The 18,612-nt window shown below is 41.3% G+C and overlaps 1 protein-coding gene across 1 annotated transcript; it reads left to right on the plus strand.

Moving 5' to 3' along the window:
• The first annotated feature begins 454 nt into the window (after positions 1 to 454).
• On the plus strand, positions 455 to 1,786 carry LOC127136612 (uncharacterized). The gene has a single exon (XM_051063150.1). It carries the CDS (start codon positions 455 to 457, stop codon positions 1,784 to 1,786), a length of 1,332 nt encoding a protein of 443 aa, XP_050919107.1.
• The last annotated feature ends 16,826 nt before the right edge of the window (positions 1,787 to 18,612 follow it).

Raw genomic sequence — 18,612 nt, forward strand, 5'->3', positions numbered from 1 at the left:
TTGAAAGGTAGTTCTGTTGAACGAGTAATCATGAAGACACTTACTATCTTCGATGGGAGCCTATGACACTGGGGACCGTAGTTACCTTAACACCACTTTGGCCTTATATAGGACGTAATGCGGGGACTATGAGGGAGTAATCCCAAAATAGTTGCTACGCGATACCACACTCAAAAGAGGTTCTCTTGAGAATATTATTAACCACCGAGTCAATTGGGAAATTGATAATATCCGAAAGATGGACTGATGACTTTGGGCACCGATTTAGAACCCTTGTTCCGCAGGTACAATTAACCCTATAGTACATACCTCTGTGGGATGGGTAGACCTTGACTTCCGCTCATATACCTTTAACCTAGGACTTTGTGTGTTTATGTGCATTACATCCATAAAACATCACATTGCATTACATCTCATGGAATTCAAATTTTATTTATGAACATCGCAGGCTACCATGGATTACAATAAGAGAAACACCTTGAAATACTCTTTTAAGAATTTTAAGTTGGATGACCTAAGGAAGCTAGGAGCTTTGGTTGAAGATCAAGAGGGGTTCAAGGACAAGTACGGAAGGCTATTATCCTTATTGAGAATCCAAGTGAAGGATGGGCTTCTTTCTACGTTACTACAGTTCTATGATCCGGATTACCATTGTTTCACGTTCCCAGATTATCAGCTATTACCTACCTTAGAAGAGTACTCTCAGTTGGTGGGGTTACCTATTATGGATAAGTCTCCGTTCCCTTTCTTAGAGAAGGACCCTAAAGAGGAAGACATTGCTAAAGCCATATGCTTAAAGGTGTCCGACATCAAAGGCAATATGATCGCCAAAGGCGGAACTGTAGGGTTACCTACGCTTTTCTTAATCAAGAAAGCCCAATATTATGCCGATCATTTAAGCATGCCTACCTTTGAAACAATCCTTTCTTTGCTTATTTATGGAATGCTACTCTTCCCAAGTTTTGAAGGATTCGTTGACATTAACGCCATCAAAATATTCATGAAGAACAATCCAGTACCAACGTTATTGGGTAACACTTATCATTCCATACATCTCCGGAATTTTCATGGTGGAGGAATGATCACCTGTTGCGTGCCTTTATTATACAAGTGGTTTATTTCGCACTTGCCCAAGTCTTTTTTGAGTCTTGACAAGGGATTTTGGTCACCAAGGGTCATGGCGCTGACACACTCGGACATCGTTTGGTATAATCGTGTGTATGATGGAATACTAATTATCGACAGCTGTGGAGACTTTGCCAACGTACCTTTACTTGGTTTTAATGGAGGAATCAGCTACAATCCAGTCCTAGCTCGCCGACAGTTAGGGTATCCCTTGAAAGAACCGCCTAAAAGTGTTCATGTGGAGAAAATCTTCTTTAAGGGTGACAAAGAACTTCAAGATCAGATTGTATCCGCTTGGCGTCATTTGCACAAGAAAGGCAAAGAAAGTTTGGGAAAGCCGAATTGTGTGTCTATGGAACCTTATCTTCGTTGGGTCCGGGAAAGAGCCATCAAGCTGAAGATGCCTTATACTCGCCAAGATCCTTTACCTCCGAGAAGAGAACCTGTTTTAGTATTCATGTCCGAAGCTGAAAAGTTGGAAATCGCTTTGAAGAGATCACAACATGAGGCAGAAACGTGGAAAAATAAATATCAGGTTATCGTCAGTGAGAATGAAGAGCTACAAATGCAGCTGCAGGCGAAGAATGAAGAAGTGCTTTCCTACAAAAAGAGAAGAATCTACGAGGATTTATTTTCCTCCGACTCTCCGCCTACTCGTTGAAGTCGTGGACTACGCTTCCTTAGGGCTTTCGTAGCTTTTATTTATTTTATTTATTTATTTTTTCCTTGTTAAGATTTTTTAAGAATATTTATTTGTAATCCATTTTCAAATTAATAGATAAAGATCCCAGTGGTATTCCGCGATGTTCGTAAAGGCTTGAATTCCATGAAATCTTTCATTCGCATTTTGCATCACATTTTGCATTTCATGTGTCTCCCGGTTGTCTCATACTCGGTTCTAACGCGTACAGTTTCGTCACCCTGAATCGATACAACACTAGAGCTCAAGCTCGAAGAAGGATGGAAGAGCACGCTCAAGAGATGGATCGCGTTAACAACGAGCTAGCAGACCTTCGAGGGAATGTAGGAACGATTATGGAACTACTTCAGGTTATCAATGCAAAGATGGATACTCAGCCTACTGTGGTCTCTGAGATCAACACTACCGCTGCCGTAGATCCGCCGGTTGTTTCAGTTGAGAACCCGTTTCCTTATGGTCTTTCGCAGAGTTTCATACATCCGCCTGTTGTTACGTCAGTTCAACAAACTATGCCAGTTGCACAAAGTGGTCAACAAGCCATGCCGGTTATACAGAACGTTCAACAGACTGTGCCTTTGGTTCCCGAGCCTCCAAAGGTGGTCCCTACCTTCACACAAGCTAATGTCCATACTCGGGTGCAGCCTTATCTTAATGAGCCTGTTTATGAAATTCTGGATGATAATGATGAAGGGTACCAGCCGCGTGATAGGCTCCGCGAGGAGGTTGTTACTATTGATAAAAGATTAAGAAAGATGGAAGGAGACCAGATCTTTGGTGCTGCTGCTAGAGACATCTGTTTGGTTTCCAGTTTAGTTATTCCGCCAAAGTTCAAGACTCCGAACTTTGACTGCTATGAAGGGACTACATGTCCGAAAAGCCATTTGATAATGTACTACCGTAGGATGGCTGCCCATGTGGAAAATGACAAGTTGATGATCCACTGTTTTCAAGACAGTCTGAAAGGTGCCTCGTCGAAGTGGTATTTAACATTGGACCAATCTCACATCAAGTCTTTTCAAGATTTGTCTGACGCTTTCATTAAGCACTATAAGTACAACATGGATTTGGCTCCTGACAGGAGACAACTTTTGAGTATGACGCAGAAAAATTCTGAAACCTTTAAGGAATACGCCCAGCGATGGAGGGAAATTGCTTCCCAGGTTGAACCTCCATTGACTGATAAAGAATTAGCTGACTGGTTTGTTGACACCGTTCGTCCTGAGTTCTATGAAAGGATGGTGGGTAGTGTAACCACGAATTTCGCTGATATTGTTGCTGTTGGAGTAAAGGTTGAATTAGCTATTAAGAGTGGAAAGATGTCCAGTGGTTCTAGCAGTATGAGTTCGAAGGACCAAGCTAAGAAGACTTCCGTCAATCCTCAGAGAAAGAAGGAGGGAGAGACTCATGTTGTGTCTTCAGATAGGAGAAGGAATAGGCAGTATCAATATCCTCCACAGTATCCCCAACCACAGGGATACCCGGTTCAGTATGCACCACCGCCATACGTGGCTGCTGTTGCACCATCTTTCAACCAACAAGCTCCACAAGCGCCCGTTTATCAGCCCATGCAACAGGTTCCTGGTTATCCGCCTCCGGTTTATCCTCCTCCGAACTATCAACAAGCATCCAACGCTCAGGCGAGTCAACAACCGAGGAACCAGGCACCTCGCCAGAATGCTCCAAGGAGACTATACAAGACTTGTCCACCGATTCCGATGACGTTCACCGAGTTGTATCCTTACTTGGTGCAACGCGGTTTGGTCACTACTCGAGCTTTGGGACCGCCTCCGAATCCTTTGCCAGCCAACTACAACGCCGCCGCTCATTGTTTATTTCATGAGGGTGCGCCAGGTCACGACTTGGAGAACTGTTATGCTTTGAAAAACCTTGTGAGGGATCTGATGGAAAAGAAGATTTTGTCATTCAACGATCCGCCGCCCAATGTCAAAAGTAACCCTTTGCCTGACCATGGGGCTGTTAATGCCATTGATGCTTCGTCTGAAGAGAATTCTATCCTTGATGTAGCTCAGATTAAGACTCCACTCAAGGCATTCCATTCAAAGCTGTTTAAAGCAGGCCTAGTATCTGTTTCCCATATCGGTTGTACGAGCTATAAGGGATGTGATAAGGGTTGTGTTATGGTTCGGAAAGATGTTCAGAGATTGATTGATGATGGTTTTTTGCAAGTAGTTAACCAGGTGAAAGAAGTAGCCGCAATTGAGCCTACCTTCAACTTGCCAGAATCAAGGGGTAGGATACCAGTGTTTAATTTGCCAGCACCAAATTCTGTCATGCCAGTGTTCAGTATACCGACTCCTGTTACTCCAACAGTGGACCAGCCTAAACCGTTGATTATCGAAAAACCGAGCCCATTTCCATTCAGTGATCCCAAAGCAGTACCTTGGAAGTATGATGTAACCGCGATTGACAAAGAATCTGGGAAGGTCATTCCAAGAGAAGAAATGAAGGTTGATGGTGAAAGTGTGACTAACATAGCTGGGGCAAGCAGGATGACTCGCAGTGGTCGCGTGTACACTCCCCGTTTTGATGAGGCTCCACCTAGAGAGACAACTACTAACACTGTTGTGCCTACCAGAGATAAAAATAAAGAGGTTGTTACTAATGATGCAGATGCTGAATTCTTAAGGATCATCAGGAAGAGTGATTACAAAGTCGTTGATCAGCTTCATCAGACCCCTTCGAAGATCTCTATCCTGTCTCTGTTTTTGAATTCACCTGCTCATAGGGCTGCTTTGCAGAAAGTGTTGACGCAAGCTCATGTCGCTCAAGATATTACTACCGGTCAGTTTGATAGTGTGATCGCCAATATTACCGCATGTAATACTCTTAGCTTCAGCAATGAAGAGCTACCGAAAGAGGGCCCGAATCACAACCGTGCTTTGCACATATCAGCGAAGTGTCAAGAGGATAATTTAGCCAGGGTGCTTGTGGATACCGGTTCATCTTTGAACATCCTACCCAAGAGAGTTCTTAGCAAGTTGGCTTACAAAGAAACTATGGTGAAGCCTACTTCTTTGATTGTCAAGGCGTTTGATGGTTCTCGTAGAGCTGTGATTGGAGAAGTGGAACTTCCAATTCTGATTGGTCCGCATGTTTTCAATATCACTTTCCAAGTCATGGATATCAATCCCAATTACAGTTGTCTACTTAGAAGACCTTGGATCCATGCTGCTGGGGCTGTGACTTCTACCTTGCACCAAAAGATGAAGTTTGTAGTTGATGATAAGCTGGTGATTATTCACGGTGAGGAGGATTTAATGGTCAGTAATTTATCTTCGTTCCGTTATATTGAGGCCGATGAAGACGCGTTGGAAACTTCTTTCCAAGCACTTGAGATCGCCAATGCGGTGTTAGTGGAGGTCGAAGAGACTGTGGAAGGCCAGAGTAATCCATCTTTTTCATCCTTAAAGAGTACCAGATCAACAATTGACAAGGGCATTCCTGAAGGTTGGGGAGAGATAATCAACGTCAAGACCAAAACTGATCGCCACGGGTTGGGTTACAGACCAACTCATGATAAAGCTTCTACAAATGTCGAAGGGCGTCCGAAGATTTACCAAGAAGTGTTTATCAGCGGAGGTTTTCAAGTTAATGCCGTCAGCGATGGTGATGAAGATGACGATTTAAGCAACCTGGTGTTCAAGAGTAGTGCAACATTGAGCAACTGGGAGGCTATAGAGATTCCTGTTATTTTTCCAGTGTCAAAGTAATTTAATGTCTCATTTGTGTTTTCAAATCCATTAGCTCTGCCCCAGGCTATTGGATCGCATTGTAGGGCCACCTTTCATTTCAAACAATTATTAATAAATGCATTTTGTTCTGTTCCAAATTGTTCCACTGTTTTTTTTTCACCTTTAAAAATGAAATTGGCAATCTTTTCAAAAACAAACTAAAATACATTTTCACTTCTCTCATTTTCATTAAACATTTAATAAAATAAGCCTTTCAACATGCAGTGACATTACAAACCTTGTTGAATCTAATGACGATATTGTCTCTCCTGATTGGGATTCACCCATTTATCAAGCTGAAGATGAGGGTGAGGAAGATTCTGAAGTACCCACTGAACTGACAAAGTTGGTCGAGTACGAGTACACGGAACTTCAACCAGATAAGGAGCAGGTAGATTTGGTTAATCTTGGCACAGACGAGGACAAGAAAGAGGTCAAGGTTGGTACAATGCTTGGGGCTGAGATCAAGCAGGGGTTGATAAAGCTTTTGAAGGAATACATTGATGTGTTCGCATGGTCGTATCAAGATATGCCAGGTTTAGACACAGATATTGTAGTTCACAAACTACCGCTTAAGCCAGAATGTCCTCCTGTCAAACAGAAACTTCGAAGAACGAGACCTGACATGGCTTTGAAGATTCGAGATGAGGTTAAGAAACAGTTGGATGCGGGTTTCCTTGCAGTTGCAAAGTATCCTGTTTGGGTTGCCAACATTGTTCCAGTGCCCAAAAAGGACGGTAAGGTCAGAATGTGCGTAGACTACAGGGATCTGAACAAAGCTAGTCCAAAAGACGATTTCCCATTGCCTCATATTGATACCCTTGTCGACAATACAGCTAGTTTTGCAGTTTTCTCATTTATGGATGGTTTCTCCGGTTATAATCAGATCAAGATGGATCCAGCCGACCGAGAAAAGACTACATTTATTACCCCTTGGGGGACCTTCTGCTACAAAGTTATGCCTTTCGGTTTGAAGAATGCAGGGGCAACCTATCAGCGGGACATGACTGCCCTCTTCCATGACATGATGCACAAAGAAATTGAAGTTTATGTGGATGATATGATCGCCAAATCTCGAAACGAAGAGGACCATTTGGATCATTTGATAAAGTTATTTGAACGACTCAGAAAGTACCAGTTGAAGCTGAATCCCGCTAAGTGTACCTTTGGTATTCGATCTGGAAAACTACTTGGTTTTATTGTCAGTCAGCGAGGAATTGAAGTAGACCCTGATAAAGTCCGAGCCATTCGAGACATGCCAGCTCCGCAGACTGAAACACAAGTCAGATGTTTTCTGGGGCGTTTAAACTATATTTCCAGGTTTATCTCTAATTTGACTGCTACTTGTGAACCGATCTTCAAGTTGCTATGCAAAGGCCAGACTATTGATTGGAATCCTGACTGTCAGCGGGCGTTTGAAAAGATCAAGGATTACTTGCAAGAGCCTCCTATCTTAATCCCTCCTTTTCCTGGAAGACCGTTGTTCATGTACCTTACCGTTCTTGAGAAGTCTATGGGTCGCGTACTTGGGCAACATGATGAGACTGGAAGGAAGGAACATGCCATATACTATCTAAGCAAGAAGTTCACTGATTGTGAAAACAGATATTCACTCTTGGAGAAGACTTGTTGTGCGCTAGCATGGGCTGCTAGACGTCTCCGGCAGTACATGATTTGTCATACCACATTATTGATTTCGAAGATGGATCCAATAAAGTACATTTTCGAAAAGCCGGCTCAGACGGGGAGGCTTGCCCGTTGGCACATGTTGCTATCGGAATATGACATCCAGTACGTACCGCAGAAAGCTATCAAAGGAAGTATTTTATCAGATTATCTGGCAGATCAGCCCGTAGAAGATTATGAGCCTCTCAAGTTCGACTTTCCTGATGAAGACATCCTATTGATAAAGAGAGATTGTGAAGAGCCAGGTCCGGAGGAAGGTCCGGAACCGGGTCTCTGGTGGAGGATGATGTTTGATGGTTCTTCAAATTACAGTGGGCATGGTATAGGCGCAGTTCTGATGAATCCGAAAGGTGGGTTCACCCCTTTTACAGCAAGGTTAGACTTTGAATGTACAAACAATGTCGCAGAGTATGAAGCATGCATTCTTGGCCTTGAAGCAGCTATCGACCTCCGAATCAAACTTCTCAAGGTAAGTGGAGATTCAGCCTTGGTTATTTATCAAGTAAAGGGTAAATGGGAGACGAAGCACGAGAATTTAATCCCTTATAGAGCCTACATCATCGAGTTGATTAAGTATTTTGACGAGATCAAGTTCGAACATGTTCCGAGATCTGAGAATCATGTGGCTGATTCTTTAGCCATGTTAGCATCCATGTGGAAGGTCAAATTGGTCAATGAAGCACCTCTCATTCGAATTGAACGCAGGACCGAGCCCGCGTACTGTCAGGTGGTCGAAGAAAATGAGGTGGATGAAAAGCCCTGGTTTCATGATATTAAGAATTATGTGCTCAAACAGGAGTATCCCGAGGGTGCTTCCTGTCTTGACAAGAAGACATTGAGAAGACTGGCATCCCGTTTCTTCATCAGCAATGGTGTGTTATACAAAAGAAGTTACGACATGGTTTTGCTCAGATGTGTTGACAAGCATGAAGCAGACATGTTACTTCAGGAGATTCATGAGGGAACCTTCGGGACTCATGCCAATGGTTATGCGATGTCTAAAAAGAATTTAAGAGCTGGATATTACTGGTTAACGATGGAGTCTGACTGTATCCAATACGCCCGGAAGTGTCCCAAGTGCCAGATCTACGCTGACAAAATGCATGTTCCTCCTGCACCGTTGAACGTTCTGACTTCACCGTGGCCTTTCTCCATGTGGGGCATTGACGTGATTGGGGCAATTGAGCCAAAAGCTTCCAATGGTCACCGGTTCATCCTAGTTGCTATTGACTATTTCACCAAGTGGGTAGAAGCTGCTTCCTACGCCAATGTGACCAAACAGGTGGTTGCCCGCTTCATCAGGAAAGAAATTATTTGTCGTTATGGAGTTCCAAGTCGGATCATAACTGACAATGGTACCAATTTGAACAATAAGACTATGAAGGAGTTATGTGATACCTTCAAGATTGCACATCATAATTCTTCTCCATACCGTCCTAAGATGAATGGAGCTGTTGAAGCTGCGAACAAGAACATCAAAAAGATCCTACAAAAGATGGTTAAGACTTACAAGGATTGGCATGAGATGTTACCATTCGCTTTGCATGGATACAGAACTACTGTTCGGACTTCAACAGGGGCAACACCTTTCTCACTAGTATATGGAATGGATGCCGTCCTCCCCATTGAAGTTGAGCTACCTTCCTTAAGGGTATTGAGGGAAGCCAAGCTAGATGAAACCGAGTGGGTTCAAGACAGATTCGACCAGCTAAACCTCATCGACGAGAAGCGTTTGACGGCTATGTGCCATGGGCAGCTATACCAGAAACGGATGAAGAGAGCCTTCGACAAGAAAGTCCGAATCCGTGAGTTTCAACAAGGAGAACTTGTACTCAAGAAGATCTTGCCAGTTCACAAGGACATGCGCGGGAAGTGGATGCCCAATTACGACGGTCCATTTGTTGTTAAGACAGTCTTCTCCGGAGGATCGCTAATTCTTACAACAATGGATGGAGAAGAGCTCGCACATCCTGTGAACTCCGATGCAGTCCGAAAATATTATGCCTAAAGAAAAAATAATACTATGGCTCGCTAAGTTGAAAACCCGAAAGGGCGGCTTAGGCAAAAATGAGCGTCCCGGTGGATTGAAAACCCGAAAGGGCAGTCCAGGAAAAAGTTAGGGACATGGCATTTCACTGCATCGGATGACACCAAACATCGCAGATACATTTACAGAAGTCCACTTCAAATCCAATCACTCTCTTCATGAGCAAGGTTTTGGGTAGTCTTGGTCATTAGGGATAGTAGGTCGTTGGATTCAATGTAACCTTTCCCATATTGCCAATTTAAAATTGTAATTTTCCATGGAGCTATGCCTTTAGCAAGTTACCATTCTTCAATAAAATTTACCTTTCGCTATTCATTTTCCTTGTTCACAGTATCTCCGTTTTATTTTGTTATGCAATTTGCTTTTGTTAATAAAATTTGAACGTGAAAAGTGTTTTCAAAACCAAAATAATTTTCTCGAAAATACATTTGGAAACAAAAGTTACTTTGACTCATGGAAATCTGTGAAGGATCTTTTCGCTCCCCGGTAAGTCTCGGTGTTGCATAAGCATTTGATCATTACCATCATATTCCCAAAGACAATCCCCAGCGAGATTTTAAGTTGACAACACTTTTGTGATTCATTCGATAATCCCCAGTGACTCTCAAGACTGCAGAGTTATCCCCAGTATCCTCCAAGTGATATCTATTCTGGAAGGCCCATCCTCAATGGGATCATCTGTTCCTCAGTAGAATTGCCTTACTTGCCTTAGGAATACTTCCCCCAGGAATGTCTGTTGAGTTCTCCCCAGTAGGAAGCCGAGGTACTATTCCCAGGAAGTTGCTACGTTGTCTCCATGAAGTGGCCTAATTCCATATCGTCCCCGCGAAGCGGATATTTATCCCCGGAAGTCTCTGATCCTAATAGTTCTTTGGCTGACTATGGTTCATGACAGCTATCCCCCACGGATAGTCCTGACATCGTATCCTCATGCATAAGTCAAAGATCCCCAGTGGAAGTCGTGATATCATACTCTCCAGTAAAGCCGTATCATATCCCCATATGAAAGTCACGATATTATCTCCCCAGGGAAGTTATACCTTGAAGCCAAATTCGGTTCTCCCATCAGCTCTTCTTATCCCCTAAGAGGGGTACTGTTGCAGAGGTCCCCGGGTATTCCCATCGAAATGCTTATTTCATCTCAGGTCCTCCGCTCGTCGGTTTTGTCAGCATACACATGAGCCTAAGCAGTGCATATTCATTGCATGACGTTTTTACATACACAGTAGTATACACTTTGGCATGCGCATTAGCATGTTTGCTATTCATCGTCATCCTTTGTCGTTACCTCCGAGTAACTAGGTTAGTCCGCTCTCTCCAAGTAGATCGTCAGCCCAAGCATAAAATACTATTTATTTCCAGCTAATCGCCACAGAGTTCAACCCTCGTGGGCGATGGTTATTTCAGCTATCTTTCCGTGTTAGGATAGGATAATCCCCATTTGAGGTTATTTCCCCAATGGAGTCTTTCTAGCCCAGTTCCAGATCGAACTTCGGTCCCGTCGGTCACTGAACCTACCTAGACGTGCATTTATTTTGCACTATCTTTCAAGGAAATCATCTACAATCCTTTGCAGACAAGCGACAGTTCCCAGCCGAGGAGCGTATCACCTACATCAAACCTTAAGACGTTGGGTCGCCGCACTCATTCTTGAGCATCCCGTCGTGGACATATCCTTCCCTAAACCTTAAGAAGGTGAGTCGCCGCACTCATGTTTGGGTGTCCCGCTGTGGACATATCTTTTCCTAAACTTCAAAATGTTGAGTCGCCGTACTCATTCTTGGGCCTCCCTCCATGGACCATTTTATCCTTTAGTAAAAGAAGAATCTGAATCGTATTCCGGGCGCCGACCTTAGATATGAAGAGGTTTATCTATCAGATGAGTGACAATTCCCTCCAACGGAGCTCATCAATCAATCAATTTTTCATCTATTATCCACAGATAAGCAACAACCTCTTTATTGGAAAGCTTATTTAGTTTGGCATATAAGTCCCTTCCAACGATAAGTGGCAGTTCTCTCTCGAGAAAGCTTATTAGGGCATTTCCATTAAAGTCCATTTATTTTGGCATATAGCCGGTTTTACCACGTATATTTCCTACGGATTCCTAAAAATTCCGTTTGATCCTGTCACGAGGGAGAGTTTCCAGAAGCTCGGAGGTTATGCTTTGCTCAATGCCCCAGCATCTTGTTAATCGATCCTACAGTCGTGCTGATCCTACTTTTTTACCCTAGGCTATCAGCCGGTCACACCTGAACCTGTTGATCATTTACTCTCAGATATTCCCCAGTGGAGGCCGTTCCATCGGTGCCATCTCCATTGAGGATCCCGTTTTACTATTCCCTTTCTAAAAGTGACGGTTGGTCGTGCTCGCACCAGTTGACCATCATCTTTAGAATTCCCCGTGTCACGCTGTTTCCCCAGTGCGTCATATTCCCCAGTGTGGTTCGTTCATTGCGTCTGTCCCCTGTGTCGTCGTATCGTCTGTATCATTGTATTTATCATTCCATCATCCGCATCATACGCATCATAGCATGGTCAGGATTATTCTATTCCGTTTTGTCCCTAGCGGTGCATATCGCCGCATCTAAGGGCAAAATTTTCGGTTATCTATATTTAAGTCCCTTTCACCATGATTTCTCGAGCCTACGTCGCTCAAATCATTCGGCGAAGTTATTTAAATAGGGGCAACTGTAACACCCCAAATTTTGCCCTAAGATTAGTCGAACCATCTCGCGTTCTGTTGCATTTTTGCATTTAACTAATTACTAACAAGTTCTTGTAGTTGGTTTATTTTTGCAAGAAACATCGCGTGGTGCGCTCTTTAGCTTATGAAGGGCAAAACGGTCATTTGTTTACAGCCGGCCGTCAAGTTTGAATTTTGAGTTGTAATCAGGAACTTTGGTTTGTTTGATCTGGTTGGGAGATTTTAATCGGAAATGGTGTCGGAAGCGAAGTTAGTCGGATAACCATATTGCATTGTACCGTCATTTTATTTTAAATTAATTTTATTTAATTCTATTTTATATTTCATTTCATTTTAAAATAGATCATCTCATTTTAAGTTTTATTTCATTTTAAAATAATTAATCTCATTTTAAGTTTTATTTCATTTTAAAATAGATCATCTCATTTTAAGTTTTATTTCATTTTAAAATAATTAATCTCATTTTAAGTTTTATTTCATTTTAAAATAACTAATCTCATTTTAAGTTTTATTTCATTTTAAAATAACTAATCTCATTTTAAGTTTTATTTCATTTTAAAATAGCTAATCCCGTTTTAAGTTTTCATTTCATTTAATCCCGTTTTAAGTTTTCATTTCATTTTAGATAACTTCATTTTAAAAAAAAATTATAACTTTATTTCATAGTTTTATTTTAATTCTATTTCCAACATTAAACAAACAGCATATACAGTGGTTTTCATTTTGTTTTGCATAATCATAATAATAATTTTCCACAAAAATAAGGAATTTTTATTAACTCTTTACACAAAAACAATAATACATAAAATTACAAAAATAATAAGTACATTTTCTACAAAAGGAATCATAAAATTCTTAAGTTACTATACTGTCCGATGTCTATTCGCTCCGATTCTCCGACTTTTCCGACATATCTTCAAACCTGCAAAATGAGCAAAAACAAGGAAATTGAATCGGTTAATTTGACACCCTCAGAGATATCATCATCGGATGTCCGGTTCGCGACCTCGGCCAGAACAGGGCAGATGTTTGTTCTTATCGAAAGGCACCTAAAGATGAAGAGGAAAACTGCATTTTGAGATTGCTTGGCCAAAAAGAGATTATACAGAAAAGAGCTTATTTGAAAAGCCGGTTTGAGAGGAAAATTGCATTTTGAGATTGCTTGGCCAAAAAGAGATTATACAGAAAAGAGCTTATTTGAAAAGCCGGTTTGAGAGGAAAATTGCATTTTGAGATTGCTTGGCCAAAAAGAGATTATACAGAAAAGAGCTTATTTGAAAAGCCGGTTTGAGAAGTGATTTTTCTCAGGAGGACGGTTTGCCCCAAATGGGACCTTAACTCCAATCGTCCTATGAAAAAACACAATTCCAACAAAAAGTCCAACAAGCTGAAATAGTTCAAACAAAACCAATTCAGAAACCAGTTCAGAAAAACAGTTCAGAAAACCAGTCCATCGAACCGGTTTAATTAACAAGTTTTCAAATCCACTGGATCCGTTCAACAATCCAAGCAATAGTTTTTTCCGAAAAAAAAGCAAGCAAATCTAAGAAAACTTTAGAAAACCACACAAGATCCTGTCAAACTCAGCACCAATATCTCCTGGAAAAGAGGCGTTAAGTTCGCAGCGGCGTCGCAAAAATCGTCCAGGCCCATCAAACGGAAGTATAAGAGTTTCATATGGTTCTTCAAAAAAGAGGATCGAAGAGAAGAACTTGCCGCAACGGCTCAACAACAACAGAGGTTCAGAGGAGCCTCCGCTCCTTCATCATCACCTCGGATCACAAACGGAGAAAGAAAAAGAAGCAAACCTTGAGAATAACGATCTGAACCTAGCAAAGGAAAGCCATCGAACCGTCACCGTCGAAGCCGCAGCCAGAGGCCTCAGAAAGTTCTTATCACCGGCCGTTCTTCACCATCAACAGGTATAGATTTTCGGTCATTACTAATTTTCGGATGATTTCTGTATGTTTCGTGTTTAGGTATAATGAATTGAAGAAGAAATAGGAGCATGCATCAATGGAAAGGAAGGGGAAAGAAGCTTTCGGAAAAGCATCCATGGCGGCGAGGCACACATGCAGGAAGCGAAGAAGAGGAAAAAGGATTGTCAAACCCTAACCAAGACAACCTAGCCTTTTAATTTGTTTCTGCTTTATTGTCCTTCACTATCTTCCACTTTTCTTTTGTTTTGCTCTTTATTTTATTATAATAAACACTATTTTTTTTAAAATATTAATATTGAAAAGTTAGTAAGGGTTTAATAATTGGGATTCCTCAAATAGTTGTAGATTTTTATATAGGTTTATTGTAATTAATTTGTTTTAGTAACTTATAGTAAAAAAATATCCTTATACCATTAACATGTTTTAACAATAACCTGTAGTTAGTCTTATTAATTTACTAACTTTTAAAAAAAAAATTGTTTCATTAGCAATATGAGTCGTTGGTTAAAGTTAGATTAATGGTAAGGATAAAAGGTCCGCTTGTTAGAAATCTTTGTTTTAAATTAAGAATTAGCTTTTTTTTTTTAAATAAAACTTAATTTTCTTTCTTATCGTAAAAATGCAAAAATTAAAATTAAAATAGATCTTTTTTTTTTTTGTAAAATAATTAAAAATATGACAGGGGTTTTTTCCTTAAAATAATAATGAACCCGTAACAAAATTTGTATTTTTCTCCTTCAATTTAGCAGTTTCATTTTTGCCGTTGATTTCTGTCTAACTTTTCACTAATGTTCTTTGTGTTTCTCCTCAGATCATGCTTAAATTCCGATTAATATTTATTCAGTTTATTTTGTTCCATGGATGTAATTTACGCGAGGCCATGGTCGCAGTTTATTTTATTTTTGCATTTTTTTGGGATTTGTAATTTACGCGAATGATCATCGCGACAGCTTTCTTTACTTTCAGCACTTTATTTCTGCCATATAATATTTTGCCATGTTTGCATGTTTTCCCGTTATTTCCCTTCCGAAGGAATTAGGTCTAGCCGTTTGACCGCCGAGTCAATAGCCTTACCCTTTGAATGTTTCAAAACCCTAATCAGCTTAGGCGTCCCGCCGCGGACCCAAATGCCCTTTACCCTAGCTTTAGGTCAAAGAGTCGTCGTACTCTGTTGTAGGGTTTCCCGCCGTGGAATCCCTAATAATTTCAACCCTAATTTTAATTAACAAATTCAACGTAGAGGTTGGAGCCTCCGCACTCCCCGTAAGCGTGTCCTTAAGATACGTTTATTCCCCATTGAAACCTTGACCACAGTCAAGACGTTTCTAACCTCCCTTACGAGGGGAACTACAATTACTCTGATTCCATTCCCGTCAGGATATGTAGGCACAAGATGCGACGTCTTGCCGAGTAAACTTAGGACTAACCCTTAGGTCTCTTTTAGGTCACTTTATCCTTTAGCTCAGTACATATTCCCAACAGATAATAAAAATAAAAAGACATACAATAAACAAAAGGTTCCTGTAGAGTACTACAGAAGTTTAGGGTGCTAGTACCTTCCCTAAGCTTAACCAACCCCTTACCTAGGTATCTCCCTGCATTGTGCTTACGATGCAAGTATAGGTTTTTCCTCTTTTGACCTTGTCCTTCGGATAAATCAAAGAGCGGTTGTGAATTAAGAATTGTGATTCAAGCTAATTAATAGTTTGATATCCTATTTCCACCGCAACAGTGCTTGTATTTGTTTGATTGTGCTGTTTAGGATAGCTTGCTTTCTGTGCAAGTTAGGATAGAGACCTCAACATAGGGATCATATGCATGACAACTTCTAGGCTCGAGTCGTAGTCTCCCTAGTAGCTTGTTATCTCCCTTGTCTCTGGTTGGGTTAGAAGTTCTTTCCCTGTTAAGGGGAACTACGTCGCCCTGATCCTCATACCAGATGAGGTACGTAGGCAGGAGATTGAGCTGATCTCTCCGGGCACTTTCTTTTCTTTTTGTGTGTGTTTGTTATCCTTTTCTGGTTGGAGTCTGATGTAAGTCCAGCGATTGGCATTCGGTTTCCTTTGCTTGTTGGAGTCGGACGTAAGTCCAGCGATTGGCAGTTGGGTTTCCGGTGCGTGTTTTGTTGGTTTGGAGTCTGACGTAAGTCCAACGATTGGCAGTCGGTTTCCCGTGTTTGTGTGTTTTGTTTGGCGTGCGTTAGCCGAGCTACGAGTGCTCTGATTCTTTCTCTGGTTAGGGAAAGATACGTATGCATAGGATGCGACATCCTAACGAGCACGTTTCCCCTGCCCCGAACTACGTCGACTCTGATGTTTGTGCCTGACAAACTACGTAGGACCAGGATGCGATATCCTACCGAGTCTGCTTCCTCCGTCCTTCATCGGTGTTTGTTTCCAGCGTGTGTGCAGTGTTTGAGCAGTGTTTAGCAACCTTTCTTCTATTCTTTTTGAGCGTGGATCCCGTCGAGTACGACGGATGCGTAGGGGTGCTAATACATTCCCTTCGCATAACCGACTCCCGATCCCATCGTTCTCTGGTCGCGAGACCATTTCCTTTCCAGGTTTACTTCGAGCGTTTCCTTTCCCTCCTTTGGGATAAATAACGCACGGTGGCGGCTCTGTTGTTTCGCTTTCCCGCCGGTTTTTCGCGTAATGCGACAATACCCAAAGGAGAAAACACTTCAAATTTTCCCTCCAAATGATCTTGGCCATGTGGCACCCTAAAGTCGACAAATGACATTAGAAGGTCATTGGGAAAGATAAAAATGGAATCAATAGAGTTTTTCTTGATTTCATTTTATTTAAAGTTCATAGGAAATAAAGAGTGATCATGATCGATTGCACGCACGTCTGTGACGTGATATTTTGGTGTAAAGTGGTCATAATGACCAAAGAATAATAATTAAATACTAAGACATTTCGTTGAAGTGACGTGTGCAGACTGGGCAAACAGTGTCAAAGAGTTACAAAAACGCCAACTTTCTTCCATCTGATCAGATGATCGAAAGTGGAATTTTTGGGGGGCATCTGTCAGCCTGGGATTTTCACTTAGTAGAAAAGTCAACTGAATGCTGCATTAGGAAAATGCTAAGTGTCAACATCGATTGGCAGAATTCAACAACAATGGTATGTCCACTAGAGCTCCCGATTGGCATATTGAGATGTAGTTTGGAAGAATATCAAGAGTAGATCTTGAGATATATGGTTTGGATAAGTCTTAGAAACAAATCTGGGTAATCACTCGACACCATGTCGAAGATGAGACTTTGAACAGACTTCGAGGACTTATGAAATTGAGGAAACCAAAGACAAAAGAAGGGACTTAGTGTAACTCCACATGCTGCTCTCAAGATTACCGACTGACCCCACAAATCAACACAGGTCTTTTCAGCATGCTTTACCCTCACTCAGATGCTTTCTAGAAAATCTTTTAGAAGGTCACCCATCCAAATACTACTCCAAGTCAAGCACGCTTAACTATGAAGTTCTTATTTGTTAGGCTACCGAAAAGAACATGCATCTTGTTGGTATATGTAGTATCAATCAATCCTTATAAGCCTTCCTTCAACCATGCATTCTCATACATACACAACCTCAAGATCATATCATTTCAATGTGAATTCAAGCGACCACTTCCCACCCTCTTTGGCCTCGGGCGTTACAACCACTCCTCACCCTCTTCAACCTCCGGTGTTACATGCATATCAACTTCCACTTAGTTTGTCCCAGACCGCATCGTACCGAGAGAGGTCTTCTCTGATACCATTTGTAATGACTAGGTTGCTATCAGGATTACCGACTAATCCCGCAAACCAACATGGGTCTTTTCAGCATGCTTTGTCATCACTCACACACTTTCCAATAAACTTTCCAGAAGGTCACCCATCCAAATACTACTCAAAATCAAGCACACTTAACTATGAAACTCTTATTTGTTAGGCTACCGAAAAGAAGATACATCTTGTTGGTATAGGTAGTACCAATCAATCCTTATAAGTCTTTCTTCAATCATGCAGTCCCATACCTGCACAACCTTATGGTCCTCTCATTCCGATGTGAATTCGGGCAATCACTCTCTGCCCTATTTGGCCTCGGGTGTTACAACCACTCATCTCCGTCTTTGGTCTCGGGTGTTACACTTAGCGCCATCAACAACTATCTTCGACGAACAGACAATTACTAGTCGCTAAGAGCAGTTAGAGAACGTGAGATAATGATTTTCAATAGTTTTTAAGTACCGACGACGTGACAGTGCATCAGAAGATAAGTTGTTGTATTTGAAGGCAAGTCGATTGTTTAGGAGTGAACTGTCGGAAACCATTATTTTTAGTTTAGTATATATAGTAGGCTTATATGTTGTAACCAAGGTCGCAAGTTTCATATACTTTCTCTATAGAACTGAAATACCTAAGTCAAAATGTGAAATAGTATGTGAGTCTGCGTCCATTTCATTTTATTTCTCTTTATGTTTCCTTAATTGAAACATCTTTTCTTTTATCATTTACTGCATTTATTTAATGTTGTTTATTTCAAACTTCTTTTATTTTAATGTTGTTTATTTTAAAGTTCGCTTTTACATTGTCTGCGCACAAACATTCAAAGTCACATCACATACGTATTTTCTTATAAACGTGTTTGCATAAAGTTGTTCTC

Source organism: Lathyrus oleraceus, chromosome 4 (assembly GCF_024323335.1).
Source record: "Lathyrus oleraceus cultivar Zhongwan6 chromosome 4, CAAS_Psat_ZW6_1.0, whole genome shotgun sequence".
Taxonomy (NCBI): domain Eukaryota; kingdom Viridiplantae; phylum Streptophyta; class Magnoliopsida; order Fabales; family Fabaceae; genus Lathyrus; species Lathyrus oleraceus.